The 10,621-nt window shown below is 37.8% G+C and overlaps 1 protein-coding gene across 2 annotated transcripts; it reads left to right on the top strand.

Moving 5' to 3' along the window:
- The first annotated feature begins 84 nt into the window (after window positions 1-84).
- On the top strand, window positions 85-10,577 carry LOC110051234 (gelsolin-like protein 1). Of its 2 annotated transcripts, none has more exons than XM_020757254.2 (15): window positions 85-861; window positions 997-1,056; window positions 2,060-2,152; window positions 3,173-3,265; window positions 4,122-4,216; window positions 4,695-4,776; window positions 4,939-5,028; window positions 6,049-6,129; window positions 6,386-6,425; window positions 7,223-7,305; window positions 7,745-7,791; window positions 8,099-8,184; window positions 8,462-8,571; window positions 9,248-9,355; window positions 9,894-10,577. In XM_020757254.2, exons 1-14 carry the CDS (start codon window positions 793-795, stop codon window positions 9,353-9,355), a joined length of 1,137 nt encoding a protein of 378 aa, XP_020612913.2. In that variant the 5' UTR covers window positions 85-792; the 3' UTR covers window positions 9,894-10,577. The 2 variants fall into 2 exon arrangements, with proteins under 2 accessions (XP_020612913.2, XP_020612921.2); XM_020757262.2 differs by having other exon boundaries at window positions 9,889-10,577.
- Window positions 10,578-10,621: the final 44 nt, after the last annotated feature.

The raw sequence follows: 10,621 nt of genomic DNA, 5'->3' as shown, positions 1-10,621 counted from the left end.
CTTTCACTCCAATTTACTTGGCTTCAGCTTTCATCCCAGCTTGCTTACGGTTAGCTCATTTGTTAGTTAAAGCAATGCCATGTATTTCTACCCGATATATAAAGCATTACAATTACATGAATATCATAGTGACACGGACGTTCACAGTTTCACTGCGCTCACAGAAAGAAAAGTCTGTCTCGTGGTCTGGCTTAAGTTCTGTTACGAATCCTAGCATTGATTTTAACTTATGAACTCATTTTCCCCACTTTATCTTTTCTATACATAGTCTAACTTTCACCCCCGACGCAACAGCTGTCAACTGCAGCACTTTTACACTGTAAACTTTCATTTACAGTGAAGACAAATGCAATAGAAATTATTTATGAGGCTCAAGGTGGAGAAAATTGCGAAACGGATCGTACGCTCTTCATAATAATATTTCTTCATTAGTAACTGAGATGGGATTGTTTGCTTTAAACTAATTCAAGCTGAGTTCTGGTAATTTTGAGTGAGCTATACATAATTCAGAGGAAGCTAGCGACCTACTGTGAACACCCTAAAGGAGTGTTTCACACGAGCGAATCAGAAACGTTATTACATTAGCCGTTAACAAAAGTGACTGTTTGATATCTCTAGAATAAAGGCTTGTCTAAAAACGCGGACCAGTTAGATCGGCGAAGAAAATCGTGTTGACAATGAAACTTTTATAGCGAGTCTGTTCAATGGACTGGAACTTGCAGAGGGGCAAAAACTTGTCTGTACCCTGACTAAAACGGAGAAAATAGAGTAGAGTTCGCTTGATTGTTGGCGATGGAGTACAACTTGTGGAAAGACGCAGACATGAAGCTTTACAGCTCGGGTGGAGATGAACCCGTCAAGGTAACGCGAAATAGTTTTTATCTCTTTACGTTGATTAACTTTGCCTGTACTAAGTCCGAGCTGAAATTTGTGTAATGGATACAGATAAATTATTTGTCTTCTAATTGACGTGGCTTTCATTTTATTTATTTTTAGGACTGGAAAGGACGTTTTAACAGTGAAGGAATACAAGCGTGGAGAATCACAGAAGATGATGTAAGGACTTTGTTATTGGGCCTTTTGCGGTGTGTTTTGACACAAGACTTTGCTGCCTGTAATCTCCTAAATATCTTGAGTAACTAATTGTTTAACGGCTGGCAGTAACTCCTGAAATTAAACTAAACCTGCGGGATTTTTCCAAGATGATTCACCCTGAAAACTTTAATTAAAGAATCGCCCAGCACTTACGGAACATACACTTTCGCACTTTTGAGCGATAATTTCGCGGTATTTTATATAGTAAAAAATGTTTTTGCATTCAGTTTGGCTTGCAACTTAATTTTTCTTAACCATCCTTCGGATTTTTGCTCGGCTTTTATTTAGTTGTTTCGTCCCAAGTTCTCATTTCAAGTTGTGGAATTATTTGACAACTTTAATATCGAACAGAAAAATATTTGCCGTTAGAAATAACTTAGAATATTATCGACACATTGTATCGTGTATTTTTTATAACGCTTTCTTACTTTAAAACTTTGACTTAATATCAAACCGTGTATTTCAAAGTTTTGTTGAAGAATGTTTTGGTTTTATAACAACCTGAATAGCACAGAGTAGACATTACTTCTTTTCCAAATAAGGCAAGATTTCAACGAATTTTGAACAGGAAAAAATAAACAATTTTGCCCTCTGCGGGGTGCATAGGGACATTGTGAAAAGCTGATCCGAAAAGTTGATATTCTTCCCAGTCTAGAGATCTACTTGCAACGAGAAACTTTAATTTCTTAAAATGCAATACACAATTCCCTGGTAGCACTTAAATGTCATAGCAGCGTCTCGAGAAAATTGATACAACTTGCAATAGCCTTTGAACTTGATCTGTTTACTATGTCGGTCAAATGCAAATAAAGCGAAAACCACCAAGTCATAAATATTCAAAAAAACCGTCCTTGAAACGCGTGGATCGCGCGAGATTCCCGCGTTTGTGATTTTCTGTTGCGTGTGCAGTGAAGACAAGTTTCGAAGAATTTCATTTCTAATGTGATTTTTGTGTTAATTTTAGGTCGAAGAGTGGTGCTTAGCTAAGGAAGGGAAGTTTTTCAGCGAGGAAGTGTATATAGTGCTAAACTGTACCTATCTTAAAACATCAGCAACGGTAAGACGGAACTCAATACAATACACTAGATGAACCAAAAACAAAACAAATATAGTCAGAAGAAAGAACTAGAGAACTGGGAAATTGGGAAATTCAAACCGAAAAATGGTTGGGTGAAAGTAATTTGGGAAAACCCTTTGAAGCCAAAGTTCGAAAACTGGTTTTAAAAGCTATCAAAACAAGAAAAAAAGAGAAGCAAATTAGAACTAGTAATTAAAAGAGTACGCTGAATATTAATTTAAATTTTGTGTACATGCTTGGTTAAGTTACAGCTGCCATGTTGATGGAACAGAAATTAACTCTAACGTATTAAGCTTGCTTTTCAGTCCAGTCTCTGGTCTCTTTCTCTTGCCGGCTTTTCACTCGTAAATTGCGATAGTTACGAGTTGTAGTGGGCGGATTTCTTTCGTTCTTCTCCAGCAAAGAAAGGTAGTCAAGAAAGCGGACTACTTTCACCTTCAGAGAGAAAGCCTCAGGAAATTAAGATATTTTAATGACATCGTTTTGAGCTTCCAAGACTGTTTTAAAATCATCAGAGGCTTTAAATACCTCCTTCTTGAAGAAAGCAAGCAGTTGAAATCGCGCGATTTGGCCCGAAAGCGAGTCACGGAGCAAAAAAACCTCACCTTACGCTTTTTCCATGCAGTTTCTACAACCTCCAAATCAAAGATGGCAGGAACAGCCACAGAAGAAACACCACTCGCACTTTTATTTCGTGTCAAGGCTTTTTACGTGCAGTGTGACATCGTGGTTAATCTTTACTTTTTTGACCAGTCTCTGTAGCAGTTAAAATCTGTAATCACTCACCACAATCTCAAGCCAACCAGTCACTTTATACTTTATACTACACTAGTTAGTTCTCGTGTCTGGTTGTGTGTTTTCATGTAGTTAGCCTAGTTTTTCCTCTTTTCACACCATGCTTGTAATTCTCTTTGTTTATACTTTGTGCTTAATCTGTATGCTCTAGCTTAGGTCAAGATAAAGATTTGATCGACCCGGGGAATATTTTCTTTGTTTCAGACCGCTTACGATATTCACTGCTGGGTAGGAAAGCAAGCCTCTTCTAAGTTATACAAAAGAGGTTTATACAATGCCATCGCTTTGGATGATGCGGTAAGCAATCAATCAATCGATCAATCAATAAACTGTATTTAAGTGTCTAAAACTTCTAGTCAGTCCGGAGGCCGACTAATCGGGTACACTCCCTATAAAATTACTAATAAATTAAGTTACGTTAAGTTAAAAGTTACCTATCACTTCTTACGGTATATACACATATCTAAAATTCCATTAATATTTTAAAAATGCGGACTAAAATATAATTATTTCTGCCTATACAACTATATACAAACTTTAAATATGTCTAAAATTCTAATAGCATTTTAAACAAACTTTGCACAAGGTCCTGTACAGACCTACATTCTCTTTTGTTTTCTTCACTTGTCGCCTTAACGTCACACGAGACGAGTTTCAGCATTTCCATTCTATATATTTTGTCATGGAGAAGCAATTTCATTTTATAAGGTTCCAGAATGTTATTTCCTGCAACAAAATTTTAAAAAGTGGTGTAACAAAGCTTGTGGAACTACTTTAATCATCACTTTGCAAATGCAAACAGGTTCCGCGCGAGCCAGTTGCATTCTTGTATCCTTGGTAACACGGGGCCTGTCTGAGAATCTAACAATTAGTTTTCGAGACAAGTTTCATTAAAAATTAATAGGCATTATGTGTAAAAGAAGCCCAGCTCAGCGACATTAAAATCCTCATTGTCATGTTTTATAACACATAATCTGTATGTCACGCCATACAGTAACGATAGAATGTACCCATTCCATATGGCTTGTTACCAGACCATTTCTGCAAAAACAAATATAAAAACCCAGCTGAAATCATACTTAGATGTGTTTCTCATTCATAAAATGAGACAGGTTACAACTTGCTTTTTATTTCGTACTTTTTTGTGTGTCAGATGGACGGCAAAGCCCTTGTTCACCGAGAGGTACAGGACTACGAATCGAAGCGTTTTATGAATTATTTTGAGGCCTTTACTGTGTTAAAAGGAAAGTAAGTCTTGACACCACCTTCTGGTTCTTAACTATCTATTGCTCTTATAAAATATCGTTGTTGAGTTTCCGCCCCACCAGTAGCAAAATATTTATTTGCTTTATTGAATTGTTAAATTTTCCGGAAATCAGTCTCAACAGTGCCAAATTTCTACCCTGCTTCAGTTAATTTAGTCTTTTTGTGATAGTGTATGTAGAGACCAATTTCATAGGCCTCTTTGCCTCCATTTTTTTTTCCCTTTTTTATGTAAAATTGTAAAACTAGCATTATAGTAACGTTTCGCTTGTAACCCTTGTACAACCTAGTACAAATAAAGAGAAATACTCGCTATATAAATAAAGTCATTGTATTATTGTAAAAAAGAATAAAGTACAAAACAAAAGACAGTGACGGTTGTTAATTAGCAGAAGGAGCTCTAAATAAATGTTGTGCACTTGTGGTCTTGTCATAAAGGTAAATCAAACAAATTTTTTGATAGATCAGACGAGATGGTCGATTGTGACTTGTCCTCTACCTACAAGGATAGACTTCTCCGTGTGTCAAGACCAACAGCTGGCGGGGTAAGTGAAATAAGCACATCCGAGCTCCATGAAATCCCCGGGTCCGGACGAGGGGACCCCCATGTGAAAAGGACAGGGGTGCTATAGAGAAAAGTACCAGCTTTCCCTTACCTTTATATAAGCTTCGTATAGTACAAGAATGTTTTGTTTATTTTGTGTCAGAAAATTTGCGTGCGAGAAACCGCACTGAAGAGAGGAGCATTGGTCTCAATTGATGCTTTTATACTTGACAGAGGAACGAAGATTTTCCAGGTATTAACATCTTATAAAATTAGTCCAAGCATTTTTTATAACGTTAGCGCTCTGCCCTGGGTGTGTCCCGTTGACCCAGTTCTACGTTTCGTGTTGTTCGCGTAGATTTGAAATAATGCAGTAGCCGTGGGTGAGTTTTCATGCGCCAATTGGCTGAAAACTGTGGTCTCTGAGAGTGTATCAGACTGTAAACATGACAGAACCTGTAACGCAAGGGCAACGTATCTTTGAAACTGTAAGAAAATCGTGTGTCCCGACCTTTCCAATAAACGGAAGCTGGAGGGTTGCGAATTATCGGTTACGACCTTTAAGTAATCACTGTTGTACTCGTAGGCTCCAAGCTCGTTTGATTAAGGGATGTTTTCCGCAGTCAACCTCTCGTCCAATTTCAAGTCGATTTTCTTTCTAATTCCCCAACAAATTCCCCATGTTGCTTAAAAAGGAAGTCGACCTATATTATTTGGGTGCGTCCTAATGTACTCCGTATATTTTTCGTGTTGTACATCGAAACCTCTCACTTTGTTCGTGATTCCACTTACGTTTTGAACATGTATGACGCCATTGTTATTGCAACGGCCGTGAATTCCATCGTTTATTCGTCTAAATCAACGAAGGAAACGCTCGACACTGTCCTGTTTACAAAATGAAAATCCGCGTTGTCATCATTTGAATGAATATTTTTTTTAGAATTCCAGTCGAACAATTAAGTTACAGTGGAACCTCGATTTAACGAACCTCTTTACAACGAGGTCCCCGGAACAACGAACGATATTCCTCGCCCCAGGAATGAAAAAGAACCTCGATACAACGAAATCTCGTTATAGCGAGCATATTTTCCCAGTACCTTGTCCTTTCGTTATGTCGAGGTTCCACTGTGTTTTCTACCGATTTCTATGAGGTAATGGTTGATTAATTCTTCGGCCTCATAGAAATCTCTAGCTCAGTGAATTTTTCAAGTATTATCACTAGTCTTTCCGCGGCAATCTTACCCTCATTACTGTCTATCTTATTTTCTTCCAGTGGTTTGGTATGCTCACTGATAAAGACCCATCAGAGAAAGGCTTAAGATGCAAAGTCAATAATTATGTCTCACAAATGAAGGTAATAACTTCTTATTTTTCTCGTCATTTCATTGCCCATATTGGGCTTTTACAAGTCTCGAGCGCGCAGAACTCAGTCGCATGATTTCCTGGAACAAAACGACCTTCCTCGCAGATTTTATCATCTCAAAACACAGCAGATTTGCAAATTTTCTATGTAACAGAGCGAGGAAAATCATTTTAAAAGTATTGTCTATGTTTTTAAAGAAAGATTTACCTTTAACAAACTTGTCTTAACTTTGGTTTTTTCAATGAAGGTGGATCGAAAAGAGACAGGCATTGCCGTGAGAGTTGTCGGTAAGTCAAGTTACTGAATTTTCGACGATCAAACCAAACGTTAAATTTACACTGAATTACACCAGATTGCTGGGTTATTTAGTGCCTAGTTTTAAAGCGCTCTTACGTTTGACTTTGATAGCATTAACCTGCTGGAGCCAAGTCGCACGTTAGTGCTTCGTTTCAGCGACGGACCAAGAAAGAATTGTTCCGCTCTTCAGCTACGCATGCTTATTTGATGACATTAACTCTGGAAATATATTTATTTACGTTTCGCACGTTTTCCCGCGGAAGAGAGATTTCAAACTGTGTTTTTTGAGAACGAAATGACCGATAAAATGTGAATGGTCATTTAGGAGAAGTTCGACAGCTCACGGCGAAAAGATTTTCGGCAAGGAACCTTTTATTCAATCATTTATTCTTTTCCATATAAAAACAGTCATTTATTCCTTTTGATATATTTATATGGTTTTTTTATATATATATTCCTTCATACATGTTTAAAGAAGAGATAGCAAATAAATAGCTAAATGAATATAAAATATGTATTAACGAATAAATAAGGAACGAAATCCCAAAAGAAACTTTGAAGAGCCAATTGGGAGCTCGCAATGGAGCCACACACATACAGGGGAACCATAATAAGAAACTAATTTCGACATTAGCAAATTAGAAACGGAACGTCAGAAGAAAATAATAAACAAAGAATTTAACACCAGACTTAAAACAACCACATCAGTGCCCTTTAAATCTGGCATGTTGAATTTTAACTTCCTATTCAAAGCGAAAGCCTAAAACAATGTTTTTGTTTTGTTTAGATGAAGGCGAAAAAACAAAACATGATTCTATGTACGATGCGTTCCCGAATGTTGCCAAGAAGCGTAAACCCTCAAGACAAGAGGTAACTGGTTTTGCACACGTACCGACGACGTATGTCATATAAGTCATCGAATTGGTTTGCTTCGTTTTGTTTCCTATACAAAGCCAAAGACGAACCTTACTTGGCTCACAAGTAGATCATTTAAGAAGTGTTTTCTCAGTAAATAAGTAAACAAGTGTTCTTCTATAGTCTTACTTCACAGATCTGCTGTTTTGTCTAACATCGTTCAGGGTGCGAGCAAAATAAAACTACGGGTGATTGAACCTGGCGCGAAAGCCTGACACTCGCCTTCGCGCTCCTCGCACGGTAGCTTTCGCGCTTCTCGATCGTTCTCGCACGCTTCGTTACTCTCGCTCTCTCGCTCTTTTCCTTCTTAAAACTGTTGTCCAGAGTGGGATTTAAGGCTGAGGACAGACCAGTCAGTACATAAACTAATAAATAAACTGATATTTTCTTGTAGTCTTTTGTATTTCTGGGACAAAAGAAGATGATGTTCAAAGTTAGCGTGTAAGTGCTTCACATGTTACGTTATTTTTCCCTTCACGATTACTTTTTGATGCAAATGTAATTGTACAGTAAGTGTCATGTGCTTATGGTAATTGCCTGAAAGAATAATGCCTGCTACCTTAAAACCTGAGGGAAAGATTTTCAACCATTCATAGACAGATAGACACCTATTAGACACCTATTACCGTTATAGAAACCCTTGTTTTTGGACACCGATCCCGCAAAAATTTAAATTTTGCTCACTGGATGCAATTTCCACCCTCCTAAGTTGTATTTAAATTGTTTAAATATCTGTTCATACCTTCAGAAAATCGGATCCTCCGTTGGAATTGGAATTCATACCAGTGGCAGAAGGAGCTGATGTTTGTAGCAGTAAAATGAAATCTTCAGAAGGTCTGCAATCATTCAATTTTGCCATTTTCTGTTGAGGTGCTAAATTACGTTTAAATTACGTGAGAATAATTGTTTCATTAAAAACGCCCCCAAAATAAAGAAAACTAAACTAAACTAAAATAAAAATGAAAACACCCAAAAATTAACGCGTACGCTTACCATATTTGTAGAGCATGGTGTAATGGCTCATATACCATGATGGCTAAGCCAATGAAAACTCTTGAATTGTATTATCCAATGATCCAATTTTTGATGACAAATCATATTTCATTGCTAGTGAATATTGTTGACGTGCGGTTTGGGAGGAGGGATGCAGAGGATCATTTGTTTATCAGGATTGGTGATGACTGGAGTGGCGACAAAAAAAGCGGTCTGATCTATGGACACGTGAGTTTATGCATCCTGAGTTATTTCTGTAGGGATCTTGGCACTTTATAAGAGTACTGTACAACTTATCGAGGTAGCGTGGCCGAGTGGTTAGGGTGCCGGACTTGAAATCCGTAGGTAGCAGGTTCAAGTCCCGCTCTGACCACTTAGCTGAGTTGTTTCTCGGTAGACCCCAGTTCACCTCCTCGGTCATGCTTGTAAATAGCCAACTGGTTCTTTTCCCACCAGTTGGGATTTTTAGGCCTGTTATGATGTATTTACCTCTTCAGTTAAAGTGGCACGCCTGTGAACTAGCTAGGTGTAGCTAAGCGCATTGACCACTATAAACAACAACATTTGAACATTTTTTTTAATTCCCCATTTTTTTTCAAACTAACAAGTACCACGCAATCACCGAATGATTAAGTTTTGATATACGTTTGCTGTCCCAGTACATCAGCATGTTGTCGTGTTTCCTGGCTTTTGGCTGTACAATGCAAAGTTTGTGCTGATCGTAAATTGGTCATTGTATAGCGACCTCCCCGAGCCTCGACGACCACCCTTTTTGTACGAACACATTGACGTTTTCAAATGGAGTCTTATCTGAGTTGACTTGAAAGTTTGATGAGAAAGTTAAGAGAATTTAGCTGTCAGTCACTTAAGTTCGTGACCACTGAATTGTTTTAATATTCTATAGCATTATCTCAAGCAGTGCCCAGAGTTGGACCAACACCCGACCATCGCCATCACTGTAGTCAAAGAAGACCAGCTATCTACTCAACTAAATTCCGCAATAAACTCATAGGTAAGCTAACTCGTTACTTTTCCCCCTGTGGGGTCTCGCACATAAAGATGAGGGGGCGCCTTTTAGGGGTTAGACTCCGTGTTTTAGCGGGGCTTAGGGTATTTAAATCCAAAATGAGTACCGTTTTATTTAAAATTGGTGCCTTTTAGGGCTGAAAATGGATCCGCGCCACGCTCAAATAGCGAGAGTTTGGTCCCTTCCGGGGGTTCCTCGACCATCTTCGTCGCGGATTTTTCCCGCCTTTTTTTCCTCGCCTTTTACAATGGGTCAACGCGTACTTAAAACGCATTGTTCACTTGAAAATCCGAAGCCAATTCAACCTGTATAGAGAAACCGCGTGAAAGCCAGCTAAGGCTGATGTGGTTTCCTCTCTAAATATTTTAAAAAGATTTGGTAAGGAGCCTACAATCTCACCTTATTCTTGTCTCAAATTCCACTAAAACAGTTATATAGGCAGAACTGTTATGGAATACTTGGCCGAAATGCAACGCCCTAACTGTGTATTTCTTTTGTTCGTTTCTTCTTTTTTTCAGTTAAGTTTCAATTGAGTCATTTGAGGCAGCTTTGAGACAATTCACCGAAACAGTAGTTAGTTTACAACAAAATGGTCGAGGTTCATGTCGCATTCACTTATATACTGTAGTCCTGTCGGTTTCAGGTGTGCATTTGATTGTATTGTAGCAATAATAGACCAAATGTTACAATATTGTGCAAAGTTAGATTAAAATACAATTGAAAACTAGTGAGGATAATAAAAGAATTTAAACGCAAGAATTTATGTATTATGCATTGTACAAGACTCAGTCATAAACATAATGGCAGAAAGCGGCTGAGCACAACAGTTCAACGGTGTGGCTGAAAAACATAAAGTCTGGAACTTCTTTGATCCCCAACCATTTGTCAACGTACAAATTCTCCTCGATGATAAATCTATGTATTTTTTATAGTACCAGTTGGAATAATTTGTTCAAATATCAAGACTATTGTTCTTTTGGTCATGACCTTTAATCTTGTTTCGTGTTAGCAATAATAATTGGACAGAGTGGAGTAACATTCCGAGGGGAAAATGGATTTATAGAATTTCAAACCTTTCGTCCAGTTTTTAAGAAGCTCAACAAACAATTGTTGCAACTGTTTATTGGGAAGGACCAAACATTGAAAAAAAGGGAAACAAATTTAAACAAATACATAGCCTGAAATAAAAATTCATGTTTGCACTAAATGCTTGCACTTTCCTTTAAAAGAATGCGTGTTATTTACTGTAAA

Source organism: Orbicella faveolata, unplaced genomic scaffold (genome assembly GCF_042242905.1).
Source record: "Orbicella faveolata isolate gen_17 unplaced genomic scaffold, um_ofav_v1 contig_2, whole genome shotgun sequence".
Lineage (NCBI taxonomy): Eukaryota > Metazoa > Cnidaria > Anthozoa > Scleractinia > Merulinidae > Orbicella > Orbicella faveolata.
The sequence above is the reverse complement of the archived record's forward strand: the minus strand, read 5'-3'. Positions and strand labels throughout refer to the sequence as shown.